The sequence below is a fragment of the Pistacia vera genome, unplaced genomic scaffold (genome assembly GCF_008641045.1).
Source record: "Pistacia vera cultivar Batoury unplaced genomic scaffold, PisVer_v2 Contig338, whole genome shotgun sequence".
Taxonomy (NCBI): Eukaryota; Viridiplantae; Streptophyta; class Magnoliopsida; order Sapindales; family Anacardiaceae; genus Pistacia; species Pistacia vera.
Window position 1 is genome coordinate 1,426,227 of NW_022196155.1, and position 21,447 is coordinate 1,447,673.

At 35.4% G+C, this 21,447-nt stretch overlaps 4 protein-coding genes across 7 annotated transcripts; all 4 read left to right on the top strand.

The window, feature by feature from the left end:
- The first annotated feature begins 1,411 nt into the window (after nt 1-1,411).
- Nucleotides 1,412-4,376, top strand: LOC116137973 (G-type lectin S-receptor-like serine/threonine-protein kinase SD2-5). Its single transcript, XM_031423664.1, has one exon. The coding sequence runs from the start codon at nt 1,875-1,877 to the stop codon at nt 4,329-4,331; it is 2,457 nt and encodes an 818-aa protein (XP_031279524.1). The 5' UTR covers nt 1,412-1,874; the 3' UTR covers nt 4,332-4,376.
- Nucleotides 4,377-5,306: 930 nt separating this feature from the next.
- LOC116138091 (putative L-ascorbate peroxidase 6) lies at nt 5,307-10,194 on the top strand. The gene is made up of 10 exons (XM_031423822.1): nt 5,307-5,485; nt 5,585-5,699; nt 5,846-5,973; nt 6,180-6,250; nt 6,361-6,403; nt 6,492-6,588; nt 6,847-6,930; nt 7,211-7,332; nt 8,038-8,104; nt 9,915-10,194. The coding sequence occupies exons 1-10, from the start codon at nt 5,314-5,316 to the stop codon at nt 10,015-10,017; spliced, it is 1,002 nt and encodes a 333-aa protein (XP_031279682.1). The 5' UTR covers nt 5,307-5,313; the 3' UTR covers nt 10,018-10,194.
- A 2,508-nt stretch (nt 10,195-12,702) lies between these two features.
- LOC116138092 (protein WVD2-like 5) lies at nt 12,703-17,425 on the top strand. 4 transcript variants are annotated; one of them, XM_031423825.1, is made up of 9 exons: nt 12,703-12,864; nt 13,003-13,010; nt 13,543-13,806; nt 13,880-14,131; nt 14,258-14,298; nt 14,561-14,868; nt 14,964-15,035; nt 15,196-15,306; nt 16,525-17,425. In XM_031423825.1, the coding sequence occupies exons 3-6, from the start codon at nt 13,549-13,551 to the stop codon at nt 14,688-14,690; spliced, it is 681 nt and encodes a 226-aa protein (XP_031279685.1). In that variant the 5' UTR covers nt 12,703-12,864; nt 13,003-13,010; nt 13,543-13,548; the 3' UTR covers nt 14,691-14,868; nt 14,964-15,035; nt 15,196-15,306; nt 16,525-17,425. The 4 variants fall into 4 exon arrangements, with proteins under 4 accessions (XP_031279685.1, XP_031279683.1, XP_031279684.1 ...); XM_031423824.1 differs by having other exon boundaries at nt 12,705-12,864; nt 12,966-13,010; XM_031423823.1 differs by having other exon boundaries at nt 12,704-13,010.
- LOC116138188 (G-type lectin S-receptor-like serine/threonine-protein kinase LECRK3) lies at nt 15,220-21,185 on the top strand. The gene is given in 5 exon segments (XM_031423916.1): nt 15,220-15,306; nt 15,979-16,036; nt 16,525-16,964; nt 18,671-20,244; nt 20,246-21,185. Coding segments are annotated over 5 exon segments (3,000 nt in total). The 3' UTR covers nt 21,087-21,185.
- The last annotated feature ends 262 nt before the right edge of the window (nt 21,186-21,447 follow it).

The window sequence follows — 21,447 nt, forward strand, 5'->3', positions numbered from 1 at the left end:
AGGATTCGAGGTATACAAAACCCATTAAGAAAAGTGAGAGATTAGATTAACATTACACATATTTGTTTATGTAATTTATATTATATGAGAGTGTGTGCACTTGGAACAAGTTAATTCCATTATAGCTAATGACTATGATACTAAGCCTTGCGTGACTGTGTCAATTAAAAGTTAAGGGAAAGCTATCCCAAAAGTTTCCGCATCATGTCTCCTTTATAAATTCTCTTGCACACATTATCATCTGTACTATTATCTCATGTGAAATTAAAGCATATTATATGTTATTTATTTACATTGCATGTTTAATAACTTGAGACGACGACGTGTGTGGCTGACGGATGGATTAGAATCTAAGTGGGAGGAAAAAGGGTAATATAGGAAACTGAAAATTGGGACCCACTATACAAGTTGCTAAAGACACCGTGACAAGAGGGGTTTATGAATGAATCAGTTGTGGAAGTTTGACATCTTACCTGAATTTCGTCAGATTTATAGAATAAAAATTTGCAAGTAGCATTTAAGATGGTTACCTATTTCCTCATGGCTTTATCAATCCCAGCTACCTCCATCAAATCCCTTTTTGTTTTATTATTTTTAAACTCCAACTCTCCCTAAATTATTATTAGTAATGGTAATGCCCACCGGATCGATATATACTGGTATCCGGTATGTTAAAATTCAAGAACAATTTTTTATCATTTTAATGATTTTCAGAAATTCCCATATAAAAGTGTTGAATTGGTCCTGGTTCTGTTAGAGATGATGAAGAAAGGTTGATCACATGATGTTTGAAGTTTGATAGCCGACAGGATCGTTGACTTGTATGATTACTGTACACATATTATAATAGCTTTTTATCGTAATAATAACACCTAGATAGTCGTCTGTAATTTTCGAAATAATATAAAACTGTGAAGGGAGGAACTTATTAATATAGAAGCGAATTTGGTACAGTGGCTCCTTTCCTTCTACTTTGTGTTTCTCGTCAGATGTTAATAAAATAAAATCTTTTTTTTTTTTTTTTTTTTTTTTTTCCGGAAGGAATCTATCTATTTTTGGTTTGCGTCTAGAGAGGTTTGCACACTATTTTCGTCTTTGTCTACATTCTTTTTCGGTCTCTGAACACAGAAGAAGTTGAAGTTTCGTGTTTGAGTTGAGTGGTGGTCATACTCCAATGAGTTAATTAACGGAGCCAGTAATTGTTTTTATTGTCTTTTCACATTCCATTCAGTGTTTCTTCAATCGGGTTGTCGTGTTTTTGGCTTAATGGAGCGTACTCATTTCGAGTCAAAAGTTTTTTTTCAAGTAGGTGGATGAATTAATGAAGAGTAGTTATCAGTTGTCAACTTGTCTTATCGGTTTGTGCTTAATTTTGTCTTTATTATCAGAATCTTGAGGGTTAGAGTTTTCTGCAATTTCAACGCCTGCGTTTACATAGATTGCATTCTATGAATCCAGAGTTTTTATAGACGTTTTTTATCTTTTTTTCTGATCAATTTTAAATGCCAAAGTTCTCTTGTTTCCATTACGTAGCTCTGTAGCTAATTCTCTTATTGTTATGTTTTGTTCCCTCGTTTTTGCCAAAATTTACCTAAATTAAGAATAATTTACTTAACATGCCTCCTATTCTGCTTCTTTTGTTAGCTTAAGTGCTTTTGTTGTCTGTTATAATGATTTCTAATAAGTTTTTTAGAGAATTTCGTAGACTCATTCTCAATTAGTGTTTGTGCTGGACAATTTGGTGTACCAACAGTTGAATTTTATTGTATCTACTTTTTTCCGCTTCAAATTTTCCTTGTTTCACTGTTTCAACCGTCTTGCTTTTCTTTTTCCTCTTGATTTTCCCAGAATTTAGGATTTTGGTGGGTCTAGCCATGGAAAGTCGGAAAGTTATTCGTTTCCTGGGCTTCATTTCAATATCTATTATCCTTATCTCTGACACCTGTGTGGCTAGTGTTCGAACTATTGGCAAAATCACTCCAGTGCTTCAAGGGTCTCAAATGAATTGGATCGACAATGATGGGTTGTTTCTTTTATCAAATAGTTCAGATTTCGCTTTTGGCTTCCAAACTACCCAAGATGTCACATTGTTTCTGCTAGTTATCGTGCACCTGGCGACTAGAACACCAATCTGGTCTGCTAATCGAGGGTCACCGGTTACAAACTCTGACAAATTTGTGTTCAATCAAGATGGTAAAGTGTTTTTACAAAAAGGGGATAATGTTGTTTGGACAGTGAATACCAATGGTAAATCTGTTTCTGCAATTGAATTGCAGGACTCTGGAAATCTGGTTATGCTTGGGGATGACAATAGTGTACTTTGGGAGAGTTTTAGTCATCCCACAGATACACTTATATCGAACCAGGACTTTGTGGAAGGCATGAAGCTTGTAAGTAATCCTAGTAGCAATAACCTCAGCTACTTTCTTGAAATCAAGTCCGGAGATATGGTTCTCTCTGCCGGTTACCCAACTCCTCAGCCCTACTGGTCTATGTCGAAGGATGAGCGAAAAACCATTAACAAAAGTGGTGGGAAGGTCAGCTTATCAACTCTTATAGCAAATTCATGGAGGTTCTATGATCAAAACAAAGTCTTATTGTGGCAATTTGTATTCTCAGCTAATACTGATGCAAATGCCACTTGGATTGCAGTTATAGGAAATGATGGCTTTATTTCCTTCTCCAATCTCCAGAATGATACAAGTGCTGCTTCAGATACAAAAATCCCAAATAATCCGTGCAGCACACCAGAATCTTGTGATGCATATTATGTTTGTTCTGGTAATAACAGGTGCCAGTGCTCTGAAGCTCTTAATGCTAGAAATTGCCGAACTGGCATTGTCTCTCCCTGTGATCGTTCAAAGGGTTCTACTGAGCTTGTGGATGCTGGAGATGACCTGAATTATTTTGCACTTCCATATGTTCCATCCTCTTCAAAATCTGATTTGAGTGGTTGCAAAGCCTCTTGCCTTGGTAATTGTTCTTGCCTTGCTTTGTTCTTCCAAAACAGTACTGGGAACTGTTTTTTGTTTGACAGCATAGGTACCTTCCAAAGCTCCGATCAGGGCTCAAGTTATGTTGCATACATTAAGGTATTGAATGATGGAGGAGTTGACACTAATGGTGGAGGGGATTCAAGTAGCCAGAAACACTTTCCATATGTTGTGATCATAGTCATTTCAACAGTAATTGTCATCTCTTGTCTACTCTATCTGGCATTTCGGTATTACAGGAATAAAAAGAAAAGGGTGCCAGAATCTCCTCAAGAGACATCAGAAGAAGATAATTTTTTAGAGAACTTATCTGGGATGCCAGTTCGTTTCAGTTACAGCGATCTTCAAAATGCAACTAACAACTTCTCTGTGAAACTCGGGCAAGGAGGGTTTGGCTCAGTTTACCAAGGGGTTCTTCCAGATGGAACTCGGTTGGCTGTGAAGAAGTTGGAAGGCATTGGTCAGGGCAAGAAAGAATTTAGAGCCGAAGTAAGCATCATTGGAAGTATCCATCATCTGCATTTGGTCAGGCTCAAAGGCTTTTGTGCTGAAGGAGCCCATCGGCTTCTTGCTTATGAGTACATGGCAAATAATTCTTTGGATAAGTGGATCTTCAGGAGAAACAGAAACGACAATCTGCTAGATTGGGAAACTAGATTCAACATAGCTTTAGGTACGGCAAAAGGGCTTGCTTATCTTCATGAAGACTGTGATGTAAAAATTGTTCACTGTGACATAAAGCCTGAAAATGTGCTTCTTGATGATAATTACCTTGCCAAAGTCTCTGATTTTGGCTTGGCTAAACTAATGACTCGTGAGCAAAGCCATGTTTTCACAACTTTAAGGGGCACAAGGGGGTACCTTGCACCAGAGTGGATCACAAACTACGCAATTTCAGAAAAGAGTGACGTTTATAGCTATGGGATGGTGCTACTGGAGATCATTGGGGGAAGAAAAAACTATGACCCATCAGAAACTTCAGAGAAATCACATTTCCCATCTTATGCATTCAAGATGATGGAAGAAAGGAAATTGAGAGAAATACTTGATTCGAGATTAAGGATAGACGATCAGGACGAGAGGGTTTATACAGCCATTAAAGTAGCACTATGGTGCATACAGGAAGATATGCATCTAAGGCCATCAATGACAAAAGTTGTGCAAATGCTTGAAGGTCTCTGCCAAGTTTCTCAGCCACCAACTTCTTCTCCACGTCTTTATTCAACTTTCTTTAAGTCAGTAAGTGACGAGGGCACTGGCACTGGCACTTCCTCAGGACCATCAGACTGCAATAGCGATGCTTATCTTTCAGCCGTGCGCCTTTCTGGCCCAAGATAACACTTACTGAAGATAGTCCAATTCCATGTATACGTCTCATATCTTATGTTGGATTATTCAAATTTTGTAATAGTAGCCATTACCATTAGCAGAGATCAATCAAATGCTTTGTTTGTAAATCAAGATCGTTGAAATGTGTAAATTCAAAATCTTGCTTCAAAAAGAATTTTCTTTGCTGTTAAAATTTGTGGGCATTTAACAAACTGATAAGCTTTAACGGTTAGTTGTTGGGGAATGGATAATGGTGCTTTGACTTTGAAGGCAGATTTTATTCCAAAGCTCATATAATTGCTTAATAAAATAAAACGATATAATACGTCAAATATTTATTTTAGACAAGTTATATTACATCATCTACCCGGTCAATGATCGGTTCAAATTTGATCAGTGATTACCCGAGTTCTAGCCAAACTTGCTGGACCCAACCGCAGCAAATCACTGCCTTCTTATATAAAATATTTCTGAGTAAACTCATTCTCGACCGTCCGTTGAGCTTGAGGATGAGTTCATCAACTACCTTGTGCCTCTGCTCCAACTCCTACTCTTCCCCTCCAACTCTCAAATTTATATTCAAATTTCCCTCCAAATCCCAACATTCCTCTCTCTCAATGCTCGGATTTGGCGCCAAAGGCCTCAAAATTTCCTCTGCCTTCATCACCAACCAAGGTTCAGGTGAAATATTACACTAATTCTGTGACTGTGTTTTAGAGTCTTTGTCATGTCAAAAAATTCTTCATGTATTTGTAGNATAATTGCTTAATAAAATAGAACTAACATAAATCTCCTTTATATAATACGTCAAATATTAATTTTAGACAAGTTATATTACATCATCTACCCGGTCAATGATCTCGATTCAAATTTGATCAGTGATAACCCGAGTTCTAACTAAACTTTCTGGACCCAACCGCAGCAAATCACTGCCTTCTTATATAAAATATTTCTGAGTAAACTCATTCTCGACCGTCCGTTGAGCTTGAGGATGAGTTCATCAACTACCTTGTGCCTCTGCTCCAACTCCTACTCTTCCCCTCCAACTATCAAATTTATATTCAAATTTCCCTCCAAATCCCAACATTCCTCTCTCTCAATGCTCGGATTTGGCGCCAAAGGCCTCAAAATTTCCTCTGCCTTCATCACCAACCAAGGTTCAGGTGAAATATTACACTAATTCTGTGACTGTGTTTTAGAGTCTTTGTCATGTCAAAAAATTCTTCATGTATTTATAGTCCATATTTATTCAATTTTTGCAGAGAAAATTGGCCGTTGCAATTTGAATAAGAGGAGAGAACTGCTTTTTACGGCCACGCTTCCGTTTATTCTGCCTTTGCATGAATTTGTTGTGGAACTTGATGCTAAAGCGATAGAGTAAGTTCAAGATCAGCTTCATTTCGATAGTTTCTGTAGTTCGTTTTGCATAGAAATTATATTATTATTACATACTTATGTTGAAAAAAATTGTCTGCAAATTTATTATTTTTGGTCTTGTTCTTATTACTTTGTTTACACCGAAGGTCAGGTACAAGTGAGTATGTGCTTATGAAAGAAGCGGTTACGAAGGTAATCTCAAAGGGCAAGGCGGCTGGTGTACTTCGTCTTGCATTTCATGATGCAGGAACATTTGAAATGGATGAGAATTCAGGTATCTATTTTGGAGGATATGATCTTCTTGGTAAAAAGGTTTTTCAAATAGTGATTATAGGCATCATGATTATTGGCAGTTTATGAGGGTGCTTTCTGTTTTGGACCTTTATGTTATTAATTTCTATTACTGTGTTACAATTGATCTTCCATAGTCCATGTTTTTCTCTTAATTTAATTTATGCTGCCTTCTTATTATTAGTACAGGTGGTATGAATGGTTCTATAGTTTACGAACTTGAAAGAACTGAAAATGCAGGCCTTAAAAAGTCGTTGAAGGCATGCTCTCATATATTTTTCATTATGCTTTACATAACTTCGTGGACAAATAGACATATTCCTACATATGGCATCACCAGCTAACCCTTAGTGGATTAATTGTTGTTTAGGTTCTAGAGAAAGCAAAGAATGAAGTGGACGCAAAACAGCCAGGTTTTTCGATCTAAAATGATGGGAATAAGTTAACTAGTTAATTATTGTATGGTTCCGTGCTAAGATATTTAGATTTTTCCATTGTTAGTATCATGGGCAGACATGATTGCTGTGGGTGGGGCTGTTGCAGTTTCAGTTTGTGGAGGTCCAACAATCCCAGTTTCCCTGGGCAGAGTAGATTCGACGTAAGGGGCTCAACCTTATTACATGATATAAAACTTTAGATCAGCATCAATTTAGTATGTAAGGAGGCTTCACCAATAGAATCCTCTAACATGCAGTTTTCAAATGATATTGTCTTAAGCCAAGGATGTTTGATATTACTAGCCTAAAAAATTAAATGTTGGTTTAATAAATGATTCATTTGGAGCATTATCAATACCATAATATATTTTTACAGTGCTTGGTTCATCACTGCTAATATAACTGCTTTTTCTTTATAGGGTGGGCGATCCAGAAGGAAAACTTCCTCAAGAATCTCTGGATGCTTCTGGTTTAAAGAAATGCTTTCAAAAAAAAGGCTTCTCGTGAGTTTGTTATTGCAGATATCTTTCTTTATTCTTGTGCCCCTTATTAGTTCAATTCAGTAATGTGTTGTGCGAATTCCACACATGACTGAAACTTAGCTAGTTTCCTTTATGCATTTTGCTTCTATTTAAAACTGGCACAATGTGTTTGATTACTTTTACATGAAACTGACACCGAGCTAGTAGTTCAATTTTATACAGTTAGACAACTGTTTGCATAATATAGAACAATATTCACAGATGTTTATAGAAACATAATCATGTTGCTTTATCTTTGCAGAACACAAGAACTTGTTGCTTTATCTGGAGCCCATACTCTTGGAAGTAAAGGTTTTGGAAATCCAGTTGTCTTTGACAATTCATACTATAAAATTCTTTTGGAAAAACCATGGCAATCCACTTGTAAGTATTCTGACACAGCACTTATTTTATCTTAGTTGTCTCCTTTCATATCATTCCAACCTCTGTGAGTATTTAAGCTGTTTGTTTCAGTTAATGAACTATGGTATTTGGCAATTAATATTGTTCTTTTGAAAAAAAGGGAAAATATTGTTAACCTTCCCCTTAATATGTTTTGAGTACAAACATGTTTCTGTAATCTGAAAAATATCAATGACCTCTCCTGCATAGGGTTATAACTGATTCTAGGAGATTTCAAAAAATATTTTATCAATTCAGGGAGGATTCTTACAAATTTCATTTATTTAAATGGAGGTTTTTTATTAGAAGATGATAAGGCTCTGTTTGTGTTGAAGACATCCTATAGAAAAGATCAATGATATTATCCTTAAAAAAAAAATCACGTTCACCTTAATTACCTGAAGAAAAGTATAAAAGGATGAGCTTAGTGGCTTTGGGATCTGGCTGTTGATTGTCCAAATTCTTCAAGTTCAAGTTTAGTTCTTTCTAAGTAATCTGTTCTTGGTGACTGAATTTTCATTCCATTCTTGTCTCACATGTTATAGGGTTTCCATTGCTGCCCAAAATTCGTTTAAAATCAATTACCAATTGCTTCTTGACAACTATTTCTTGTCATCTTTCTCTAGTATTTGCATTGATTATAATTTTTCTCATATCCGTCTATCCATTATATTCTTTTGCTTGTAGCTGGTATGTCGAGCATGATTGGACTCCCTTCAGATCGTGCACTTGTTGAGGATGATGAATGCTTGAGGTTAGTTATCTTCGAAAAGCCTCTAAAACTGGCATTCTTTGTGTCGAGTCTATTTCAAGCCTGAATTGAAAGCAGTGAAAAAATTTGAATTACTCACTCTGATATACATCAACCCTAAAATGGGAAAAAAAAAAAAAAAAAAAGATTAAAAATTTGCATGTGATGCCACAATTTGCTTCCTGTTAGTTCATTTAAGTTTATGTATATCTTTGTTTAATACTAGCATTTTCATCTGTCATTGTATTATAGATTTCTCCTTTTGTTTCTTAACTTAAACGAAACCTCATTTAATNTGGATGCTTCTGGTTTAAAGAAATGCTTTCAAAAAAAAGGCTTCTCGTGAGTTTGTTATTGCAGATATCTTTCTTTATTCTTGTGCCCCTTATTAGTTCAATTCAGTAATGTGTTGTGCGAATTCCACACATGACTGAAACTTAGCTAGTTTCCTTTATGCATTTTGCTTCTATTTAAAACTGGCACAATGTGTTTGATTACTTTTACATGAAACTGACACCGAGCTAGTAGTTCAATTTTATACAGTTAGACAACTGTTTGCATAATATAGAACAATATTCACAGATGTTTATAGAAACATAATCATGTTGCTTTATCTTTGCAGAACACAAGAACTTGTTGCTTTATCTGGAGCCCATACTCTTGGAAGTAAAGGTTTTGGAAATCCAGTTGTCTTTGACAATTCATACTATAAAATTCTTTTGGAAAAACCATGGCAATCCACTTGTAAGTATTCTGACACAGCACTTATTTTATCTTAGTTGTCTCCTTTCATATCATTCCAACCTCTGTGAGTATTTAAGCTGTTTGTTTCAGTTAATGAACTATGGTATTTGGCAATTAATATTGTTCTTTTGAAAAAAAGGGAAAATATTGTTAACCTTCCCCTTAATATGTTTTGAGTACAAACATGTTTCTGTAATCTGAAAAATATCAATGACCTCTCCTGCATAGGGTTATAACTGATTCTAGGAGATTTCAAAAAATATTTTATCAATTCAGGGAGGATTCTTACAAATTTCATTTATTTAAATGGAGGTTTTTTATTAGAAGATGATAAGGCTCTGTTTGTGTTGAAGACATCCTATAGAAAAGATCAATGATATTATCCTTAAAAAAAAAATCACGTTCACCTTAATTACCTGAAGAAAAGTATAAAAGGATGAGCTTAGTGGCTTTGGGATCTGGCTGTTGATTGTCCAAATTCTTCAAGTTCAAGTTTAGTTCTTTCTAAGTAATCTGTTCTTGGTGACTGAATTTTCATTCCATTCTTGTCTCACATGTTATAGGGTTTCCATTGCTGCCCAAAATTCGTTTAAAATCAATTACCAATTGCTTCTTGACAACTATTTCTTGTCATCTTTCTCTAGTATTTGCATTGATTATAATTTTTCTCATATCCGTCTATCCATTATATTCTTTTGCTTGTAGCTGGTATGTCGAGCATGATTGGACTCCCTTCAGATCGTGCACTTGTTGAGGATGATGAATGCTTGAGGTTAGTTATCTTCGAAAAGCCTCTAAAACTGGCATTCTTTGTGTCGAGTCTATTTCAAGCCTGAATTGAAAGCAGTGAAAAAATTTGAATTACTCACTCTGATATACATGAACCCTAAAATGGGAAAAAAAAAAAAAAAAAAAGATTAAAAATTTGCATGTAATGCCACAATTTGCTTCCTGTTAGTCCATTTAAGTTTATGTATTTCTTTGTTTAATACTAGCATTTTCATCTGTCATTGTATTATAGATTTCTCCTTTTGTTCTTAACTTAAACGAAACCTCATTTAATGCACAGATGGATCACAAAGTATGCTGACAATCAGAATGTCTTCTTTGAAGATTTCAAGAACGCTTACATTAAACTAGTGAACTCTGGTGCAAGTTGGAAACGCTTGTGATAATATTTTATTTACTGAATATACTTACAGGAAAGGGAAGTCTCCATATTTGATCATGAATTGTAATTATGATTCTTTCCTTCTTATTAGATTTTATATTTTTCTGAAGTGCTTAAATGGGGCTTTGATGATATTCAAACGGGCCTAGCTTTGCAACCAATTGATAATTTACTTGAAATAATGGAAGTGATTCAAACAAACTAAAATTTTGGTTTAAAGGGTGAGTATAGATTTCATAAAAACTGGAGTTGTCTTGCATATAAATGTTTGTCGTGAAGATAAATTTTGGAGCATAATTATTGGACACAAGAAGGGTGACCCATTATTAAGTGGTTACAAACTCCCAACTGGTGGGGAATATCAGCTGTCATTGACGTAAGAAGTTTCCTATGAATGGGATGGTTTGTGTGGATAAAAAATATGTGGGGGTGTGTGTTTTAGCTCATTCTTGCCCTGCCCTTCGAAATCTAATTATTGTGGTTTATGAAAAGAAAGAGAACTACCCTTCTGTTTGTTAAGAAAACAAAAGAAAAGTCCTTCTCATTGGAAATAATCAGATTAAAATCATCGGACCCATTTGATAATGCCATTCTCTCTTGGGTATTGGTCATCTTTGATTAGGATGAAGAAGGCCAAACAAAAATGCACTAAAAAATATAAGGGGCATACTTAAGCATAAGACCCTACCACCAAATTTCCATGTAAGTTAGTAAAACTAAGTCCAAAGACGTAGTATATATTCCAGTGTTTGTGGATCTAGCCAAAATTTCACCAAAAAAAAAAAAAAAAAAAAAGGTGATTTTAATAGGCAACAATTACAAGGTATCCCAAGTTTCAACTCCACAATTTGCACCATTGATTAATTTACATAAATTTATTTTGACCAATTCTTGTCTTAGTAGTGATCTAGGGTCCATAAGCAGCCAATCAAAGTTTGTGCATGTGGGAATCATTGAGCATCACACTAGAGCCAAGAAAATAATGTGAACGTTTCATAAAAACAATATCCAAGACAAAGATGATTATATTTATTTTAACAAGAAAGAGATGAGAATTTTTCTCCAGTATTATTTTGTCAAGAGCCATCCATCCATCCAATCCATATTATAGACTTTGTTTAAAATGGGTACCCAAAGTTTGATTCAAATATGAACCCTAAACCCTATCCCGTATGTATTGTGATTGTGGGTCGATTTTTTTGTTCAAAGAAGCATAAAAGAGAATGTTGGGCCACACCATTATCACTCTGAAAGTTTCTGTTCAGTAGCTGGGTTATAGTAAAAGATTTTCTTTCTGTGCCCATACAGCGATTAATTCTTTCCAAAAGGGAAAATTTATGCAAAATATTTTCTAATTGTTAACTCTAATCAATAATCACCTTTGAATTTATAATCCCTATCTACCCAAATGAATATGAAGAAGACACGTGTGGACCCATTTCACAAGTGCAAATTCTATAGATAGGATTAGAAACATGCTCATTTGCTGATATCACGTGCCATGTGGGCATTACATAAATTTGTGTATAATTTAGATTGAATATTAAAGGGGTTGGTGTAATAAAAAGATATTATCACCACCAACTTAAGACTAGTACATATACCCACCTGAAATGTGCTGATTGTTAGGTGTAAGTTTAGAAATGAACATATAATTAAATGGTAAACATAGGGATAATTTAAAAGGTTGACAAAACGCTCCCAATCCTATTCATTACAAATCTTATCTCGGGGGTGCTGTCCTGTCCAACTTGGCTTTAAAGCATTCATTTTCTGTCTTATCATCTCTATTAGTCTTTTCATTTTTATTCACTTTGAAAAATTAATCCATGTAATGGGTTCTGATACATGTAACGGTTTATTATATTGTCGACCCTGAAGTTTGCTGCAGAAACTTTCTCTTCTTTAATTTTGGACTGATACCTCAAATTTTTTGGAAGGGGTGGTAAAACATTGTAATAAAAGTTGGGAATGATGGTGTGTACACTGTATAGTAACGCTTTGTAGCGCGCCCCGACAACTTAGCCTGAGCTGGTCGGTTTGTCTTAACTTCACTCACGCCACTTGCATTTCCTCGCCTCTATTTCCATTAATTAACCTGCTTAATCACTACCACGTTCCCATTCCGTTATTGAGGATCTTATGAATCCTTCCTTTCACATTGTTTTTAAATTAATTATCACTAAACCTATTATTATTAACCTAATTAAATAATATATTTAATTATTTATCATATTTGGTATTAAGGTTGAGTAATATTAGGGCGAGGCCTAGTAGGTATATGTTTTGAGTGGCTTTAGGATTATCAACTAATCATAAACTTGTGTTTGGAGTTATTAAGCATTACTATTTTCAAGCATTACAACTACTTTTCAATAAAAAAAAAAAATAAAAAAAAAAAAAATAAAAAAAAAAAAAAAATATATATATATATATATATTAATTTTTGGAATTATCATATATATTATAAATAGAAAATTGTATATTTATTTTTTAAATTAAAAAAAAAATAATAATTGGCAATAACTCTACACTTCAAAAATTTAAAATTTGAAAAATAAAAATGGTCCCAGACGAAACAATAAATAACCGTCGGTAATTCACTGATATTTCCACTAAAATCGTATAACCGTATATATATATATATATATACACGAGAGTAACCGTATTTCTCTCTCTTCTCCCTTGTCTCTCTCTGCTAGAATAGATTGTGACATATTGAAATGGATTTGAAAGCCGCTGGTATAAAAGACCTTACACCCTTCAAAGTACTGCTTATTTCATAGTTACTTCAAATAAAGTAAATAATGATTTAAATTTCGACTTTTGAATCCGAAAGATCGTACTGGTAAGGTTTCGGATCCTCTGATTTTCCAAACCTTCTTCATTTTCATCCTCTTTAGATCCCTCAACCTCTTTCACAATTTTTGTCTTATCTCTCAACTTCAGTTGCGGCAGACTTAATGGAGTTTTGATTGATGCACAGTTTTCGAGGTAAGTAGAAGCTTTGTTTGGTTGCTTAGAAATTCGATAAAAATGAAGCAAGTTTTTGAATCTTGTTATGTTTTTCACACTTGTGCTCAGCTGCGTTTTTGTATCTGTTGTTTGTTGCATGTTTTTTGCTTTGAATAGATCAATGTTAAACTAGTGATTCTATATTTGTATTCACTGACATGGCGATCTTTTAATTTTCTAAATCTTGTTTTGTATTGAGAATCTGTTTGTATCTGAATTTGTTTGTTTTTGCTTAGGTTTTCCTGGATTTGCTTGTATTTGTTTTAATTTCTTGATTTGTTTGTAAAATACATATTTATTTATTTACGGTTATTAGTGCTCGATAAAATGCCCCAATTTTTGAGTCATTAGCTGTTTATAGTCTCACATTTTCTTGAATTTAACGGAAATAATATGTTTACTCAACAGTTTTGTTCTCGTGTCAATTTATGCTCTCATATTTGTGCTAAATAATGTATGGAAACAGAGACCGTAAGATCAAAGTATGAATGGATATTGTTCTTGCTTGCAGTGTCTGATGGATTTCGATAAACTGAAAGTAACTGATGGGCTTGAGGTGGCCCAGCAGAATGGGGATTATATGCAATTTATTGTGCCTGGAGAACATAGGGATGTTTCAGACGATGCTTATGGGACCGTTGAAGAGGTTACAGAGACTGTTGGGTTAAATGGAGACTCAGGAAGTGTTCCCAAGTTGGTCGAGAGAAGAATTAGTGGGGAGGTTAGGGATGGATCAAATGCTAACGTGGAAAGCAATGACTCCAATGTTTCTCAGGTATGAGTTAACGGAACTGTTAGATTGCTCTTATATAACATATGTCAATCTAAAACCTGCTAGTGTGTGTCAGGTTGGGAAAGTTAAAAATGCTGATACCTCACGGGATTCCAAACCTGTGAAGGGTAATGGCACAAGCAAGAACGAGAAGCCCTTAAATCCAAAAAGCGTTTCGTCAACCTTGATGAAGAAAAGTAGGGATGGCAAAAATGCTGAGGCATCATCAGCTGTTTCAAATGGTTCTGTTGGCATGAATTCACACTCCAAACAATCTTTTAAAACCAGGTCTTTCAATGACAGACTGCCCCATTTATCTAAGGTGAAGGTTGATATTACCCTTCTTTTTATGCTTTTATATCATTGCATATGTTGACTTTTTGATTACCAAAGGTTATTATTGGCTTTTGAATTCTGTCTGTTTTTACTGATCATTGTTTTTGCTCTCTTTCAGCAATCTGGAAATTCTGATGCAGCGTCATCTGAAGGCCTTGTGTATGGACTTTGCATTTATTAATCTCATTAATATTATTCTTTCTTTTACCATGTAGCCATATGTCTGTCTATAAGCCTTAGTAAATTTATTTCATTAAATTGCAAAAGTGATTATTTAGAAAAAAATTTGTTAGCCAGCTGGATTAAAAATATTTGATTTGTTTATTAGTGCTTGTCTTCTGCAAGTAAATCTTCTAAGTCACATTCATTGATGACAGTTTATTTTCCAGCAGTTTTGTGAACTGTTTTCTTGTGGATGCAGGGAGAAGACAATACGGAAGCCTGTGAAGAAAGGTCCTGTTGAAAAAGCTGAAGAAGATGTAGAATCTACTCTGTATCCCTTTATTGTTGTCTTTCTCATCCTTTTGTGGTTGAGACGGGGTGTCATCTAGGTTTCTTTCAAATATTTTTTGTTCTAGAATCCCATTTGTAGTAAATTCGCATTTATTAGTTTATCCTTAAGTACTTTTTAGTTCTACAGCAGGAGATACCAAGCCTCGGAAGGCGGGTGCACTTCCAAATTATGGTTTCAGTTTTAAGTGTGATGAGCGAGCTGAGAAAAGGAGAGAGGTTAGTTTCGTACTTGCTCCTTCGGAAAGTTTTATGTTGCCTACTCCTGCATCATCTGAAATATCAACATAATTGTCTATTATCGTGATGTGCAGTTCTACTCTAAACTTGAGGAGAAGATTCATGCCAAGGAATTAGAAAGAAGTAACTTGCAAGCCAAATCTAAGGTGGTATTTTATATTGGCGGTAGACTGTAATTACCCTAATGGTATTTCCCCTCCCCATCAGGATGTGGTGGAGGGAGATCATGGATTTATTCCCACTTGGGTACATGAATCTTACTTACCAAGCCTTAAGAATAATGGGGGTATTTCCATTAGCCTGCAGGAAACTCAAGATGCGGAGATTAAGATGCTCAGGAAGAGTTTGACCTTTAAAGCAACTCCCATCGCGAGCTTCTACCAAGAGCCTCCTCCTCCTAGAGTGGAGTTAAAGAAGGTAAGTTTGTACTTTCGTCAAAGATGTAACCAAATGAAAACTAATTTTCTTCTCTGAATGTTAGTATCATGGCACTCGTATGGAGAATGCTTTACGAACTGAGTGGATTGATTAAATTTTATTGATAACATTAACAAAAAGGATGCTTGTAGTTTGAGTATGATCATTATTTGATAATTTTGTGCTCATACCAATTTGGTTTATCTGCTCCTAATGTTGATAGTTGTTGAAACAAGATCTGAATCATATAAATGCTTCTTAATTGAAAGAGTGTGTTTTTTGCTTATTGGTAAAAGTTATGCCAGAATTGATTTTGAAAATTTATTCACTGCATAAAAGTGTTTTATGGTGGTTGTAGGTTCGAGTGGCACAGACATGCTTTTTAGTCTGGTGGTAGTTAGTTTGCATTTTGCTATGTTGTAGCTTTTGAAGTTCTCTCTGATGATCCCAGCTCATTAGTGTGCAGCTGAGCACATTTATTTCTCTTTGTTTGGTTAGGAAATATAATTTCTGTTTCTTGAACTAAGCAAATACTGTGAGTTGGGGACGAAATTGAAGTAGTGTTTAGTTTATTAAAAGTCTTGGAATTTTTCATTTTATTTTATTAAGCATTGGCCAAAGATTTAGCGTAGAATATCAGATAATGGATGAAAGCTGTGCATTTATATATAGAAACCAGAGAAACAAGGACTAAAGAGTTGGGTGGTTACTTTGGGGGCTAAGTTTACTGGTTGTATTTACATTTCACTGTCGGGTTATGTTTATTTTGATTGGGATTTAAGAAATAGCACCCCCCTCTCACTCTTGATGAGAAATACTTGATCATTTAATCCTTTATTTTTCTTTGCCTGTGCTTTGCACTTCACCCATCTCAAATTATTCTTTTTCCTGATAAATGAATTTACTTTTAGGTTGTTGAATGCAGCCCAACCTTCATCTCTAAATTATTTTGCCTCAGTTTTTGTATATATATTCGGGAAATATATCTTGATTACATGTTTGGTTCCCTAACCTAATATTGTCACAGTTCATGCTCAATTCATTCTTGATCTGATGATTTGAGTTCAGTGCAATTGCTTGTTTTTATTTCCAATCACCCTCTTTGACCATTCCAGTTGTGTAGCAGAATTGATTCCAGTTTACTGGTTATGGGTAGCCGGAGAGATATTAAGACAATTGTAACTGCTTTTTCCTTAACCTGAATATAATTTGATGTAGATATACCAACAACAAGAGCCAAATCTCCCAAACTTTGTAGAAAGAAGTCCTTGACTTCTGTGGAAACGGATGGAAATGGTAACCCCAGCACTCGACCAAGCCAACTAAGTCTGGATGAGAAAGCATCTCAGAGCAACTCTGCCAAAGGAATTTCTCCTGTACAATCGAAGAAGCCACAACGGAAGTCCCTTCCTAAACTGCCTTCTGAAAGGAGCAATTTAAACAATTCCAGCAAGGAAGAAAAGATGACATCACCAAAAGCAGCAAATGAGGAAAATACCACTTCATTGACTGCAACAAAGGAAGCTGATTCTCTCATCCAGGAGTCAGCTTCTGCAACTGGTTCAAAAGAAACTCAGCTCGGTGCAGAGGAGGAACCAGCAGTTGGGGAGCAAGATGAACCCACCTTAGTACAAGAACCCATGGCATTGGAGGGTCAAGTTCATTAGCAGTTGGAATTGGATGCTTATACAAAGTTGTTGACTTGATATTGCGTAAATAAGAAAGGTTTTAGACTCAAACTATTTGATGATGAAAGAGTGAAGGATTCTGCATTTGGGTTGTGATGACATATTGTCCATAGTTACCAGCATTGGTTGTTTGTGTGCTTGCTTAGAAGCTTGCTGGTCTTGTCACTAAGATTCTGCATTCCTAATTGGAGCAGTGTGTGTTATAATTTGCCAAGTTGCTATCCTAATTGATGTTGTTTAGTTGCCAGCTTAGTGCATTATCACAGGTGTTGTTTGTTTAAAGGGGTTGCGCTTGAACAATGGAATTGTCAATTAAGGCTGATTTTGTGTTGTGGACAATTTTTTCCCCCTTTCTGTGAACTGCTTCTTTATGTTCATCTTTATATTTCTGTTGTAATGAGGTGTTTTTCTTTTTCAAGGGTTCCATTGAAGCCACTTCTTTAACCTTGAGGCCCTTGGCTGCTTAGTTAAGCTGGCCTTAATGACTTTTTTGTTACATGTTTTACTCCTTGAGGCTGGTTTATAGATAACAGAACCATTTGAATTGGTTTTGTCCTTTCTATTCGGATTAAATTAACCTATGGGTAAAATTGAAAAATATGAGTTATCCCAATTAAAAAACAAACAGAAGCAATTTTATTCTGCGGCTTTCTTTATATATTCACTTTGAAATTTTGCTACCAAAATAGGGGTAAATTGATCATTTGTCGTCTCATTTTTCACATATGCATATGGGTAAATTAGTCGTTTCACTAACTCATGATAATTTGGTGGCATAATCGTAATTCAACATAATGATATGGGTATTTACGTAATTGAATGAGTTGATTAGCCATTAAATGAATAAAAAACTAAAATATTAAACTCTCAAAGGTATTTCAGTCTTCTCTATCATTTTTATCCTTTAACAAACATAAATCCCTAACAGTGGAAGGTATGTGTTTGTCTTCTCCAAACTTTTTGAACACTAATTTGTCTTTATAGTAAACTTTGGATCGGTGTAAGTCGTCCTCCTGTTTAAATCAATTCAATCTCATCAAATTGAATGTCAGAAAATTAGTTTAGAGGGTCAAATTATTAAACGTGTCATGAATTGGTTGATACGCTTTGACACGAATAATAAATGAGTTGGCTTGCGTTGTGACCTTTGACAGAAATAATTAAATGAAGCAAGCTTGGATTAAATATTTATTTGACACAACACGTCAGGTCGTCAACCCGTTTTAACACGTACTTGTATCCCGTAAAAAAATAAAATATCAAAAAGTTACTATAGTACTTATATTATCTTTAAATGTAATTAAAATTATTAAATATAATAAATACAATCAACAATATATTAGGATCCACATCGACAGAAAAAAGGTGTGGGATTGTGGTTTATAATGGTTTGAGCACCGTTTCTTGGTAAATTCATTTTCTAAAAAGAGTTCTATTGAAACACACAAAAAGATCGCTGTACAACCCATTTTCTATGAATTAACTTTGTCTTGTTTGGTTTAAAGTTAAAATTTTTCAAAGGAAGAAAAAGAGCAAAAGACAAGTCAGCATACCAACTTGTTGATATAATGAATGGTTATGAACTTACGATGGGTTTTGAGGAGTCCAATATATCTTTTGACCGACTTGACTTGGGAGACTTCCAGTTCCATAGATGTTATAATTATGGATTCTAGGGTCATCTTAATTCAGCACCAGATTCATCAATCTTTCTAAAGTTAATTCATACAGAACATGCAGAGATTCCATTTTCTTTCAATGCATCCTATTATCCTGTTCTTCTACTATTTGCATCTTTTACAGCTACGGCTCAACGAAGACAGTCAAATATAAGCCTAGGATCTTTTCTTAAACCAACCACAAACTCCTCATGGTTGTCAGGTTCTGGTCTCTACGCCTTTGGATTTTATCAGCAAGGCAATGGCTACGCGGTTGGAATTTTACTTGCAGGAACTCCTGAGAAAACTGTTGTCTGGACAGCGAGACGCGATGATTCTCCAGTCCCCAGAAATTCTACTTTGCTGTTGAATTCTGAAGGCAGGCTTGTCTTGCAATCAACACAAGGCCAAGATACAAATATCGCCGAGATTTCCAGCCTTGGCTCTTCTGCTTCCATGCTTGACTCTGGAAATTTTGTGCTCTATAGCTCTGATAAGGAAATAATATGGCAGAGTTTTGATTACCCAACTGATACTCTTTTGCCCACTCAACGTCTTCTAGCAGAGCAGGAGCTGTTTTCAAGTATTTCAGAAACTGACCATTCCACAGGGAAATTCCGTCTTAAGATGCAACAAGATGGAAACCTCGTGCAGTATCCAACGGAAACTTCGGACACAGCTGCATACTCTTATTGGTCGTCTGCTACAAATGGGTGGGGCGCTAATGTCACACTAAACCTCGATGTGGATGGCCGTCTTTACCTGCTTAATTCAAGCAACTTCAACACAGAGAATTTAACAGAAGGGTATAATGCAACGAGAGGAATAATCTATTTGGCGAAACTTGATTCGGATGGGATACTAAGATTGTATTCATACAATACGAGACAAGATCGTGCATCGACAGTTGTCTGGGAATCTTCGAAAAATAAGTGTGACCCTAAGGGGGTGTGTGGATTTAATAGCTTTTGTGTTTTAAATGATCAGAAACCTGAATGTAGATGTCTTCCAGGATATTCCTTTGTTAATCAAGGCAATTGGACATCTGGGTGTGAAAGAAATTTCACCGCAGAGAGTTGCAGCAAAAAGAATGGATCTGTCAAATACATGATTCAACCATTGGAGAATACTCGCTGGGAAGATCTTCCATATTTTGTTCTATCGGAAACAACCAAAGAAGACTGTCAACAAGCATGTTTGGTGGACTGCAATTGTGAGGCAGCGCTATTCTACAGCGATGATCGTGAGTGCAGTATGCAAAGATTTCCTTTGAGATTGGGGCGAAGAGATATGGGAGCTGGTTCAAATAGCATTGCTTTCATCAAGGTCGGAATTATGTCCTCGAATGACGACATTGTTCAGAAAGAAGGCAAGAAAAACCCCCAAACAGGTCTGGTAATTGTAATAAGTTGCGCATTTGTTGCTTTTATAGTGGTTATTTTAGCAACTTTCGGGATTGTCATCCGTAGATATCATGTCTGGTCATATAAAAAAATTCGAGGAAATGGTAACCTCAGATTTTGTGAGGATATAGCTCCCATATCGTTTACTTTTGCAGAGATTGAAAAACTAACGGAAGGTTTCATGGAAGAGTGATAGAGGATCTTCAGGAACAGTTTACAAAGGGACTATGTTGAATTCCCAAAAGTTTGTAGCTGTCAAGAAATTAGAGAAGGTGTTAGCCGAAGGGGGAAAAGAGTTTCTAACTGAGATTAAAGTTGTTGGGAGAACCCACCATAGGAACTTAGTTCGTCTACTTGGTTATTGTTTTGAGGGAGCCAACAAGGTCTTAGTATATGATTACATGAGCAATGGTTCTCTGGCTGATCTTCTCTTCACACCTGAAAAACAACCTAATTGGGTTGAAAGAATGGGCATTGTTCATGATATAGCTAGAGGTATTCCATATTTGCACGACAACTGTGAGACTCAAGTCATCCACTGTGATATAAAGCCTCAAAACATACTCATGGACGATAACAGGTGTACAAAAATTTCTGATTTTGGATTAGCAAAGTAGTTGAAGTCAGATCAAACACACACTTTTACAGGAATTAGAGGAACTAGGGGATATGTTGCACCAGAGTGGCATCGAAATCTACCGATAATTGTTAAAGTAGATGTTTACAGTTTTGGAGTTGTATTACTGGAGATCATATGCTGTCGTAGAAGTATGGACCAAAATCTCTCAGAGGATAAAATTATTCTTGAAGACCGGGTATACCAATGTTTTGAGTCTGGTGAGTTGAGTCAGCTAGTAGGTAATGAAGAGGTTGAACTAAAACAATTGGAGAGGATTACTAAAGTTGCACTTTGGTGCATTCTTGACGAGCCATTGCTTCGGCCTTCAATGAAGAAAGTTTTACACATGTTGGAAGGGACTGTTGATATCCCAGTACCTCCTAATCCTGCTTCTTATCTTACTTGCATCTAGCTCATTTTTGTGTATGTCAATGTCTTTAGGCCCTATTATGCAATTAAAATAGAATATAAAAATGTAAATCATTCTATGAGCATAAGTTGAACTGGTTTATTTTCGTGTTCTGTTCACTTTCATGCAATAATATATTATTACATAATGTTAACAAATATTCTTTTAACATGTAGCAACCATCAAAAAATAAGGTTACTTAGCAAGACTCCTCTCAATTTTCATTCGCAGATAGCGGATTACTATCTTACAAGCCAACAATATGATTCTATGTGTCATATATAAATTAACTTGTGGTATCATAGATTTTCTGTTTGGATATTAATCACTTATCTAATTTACTTGATTATGTCAACTCATAATG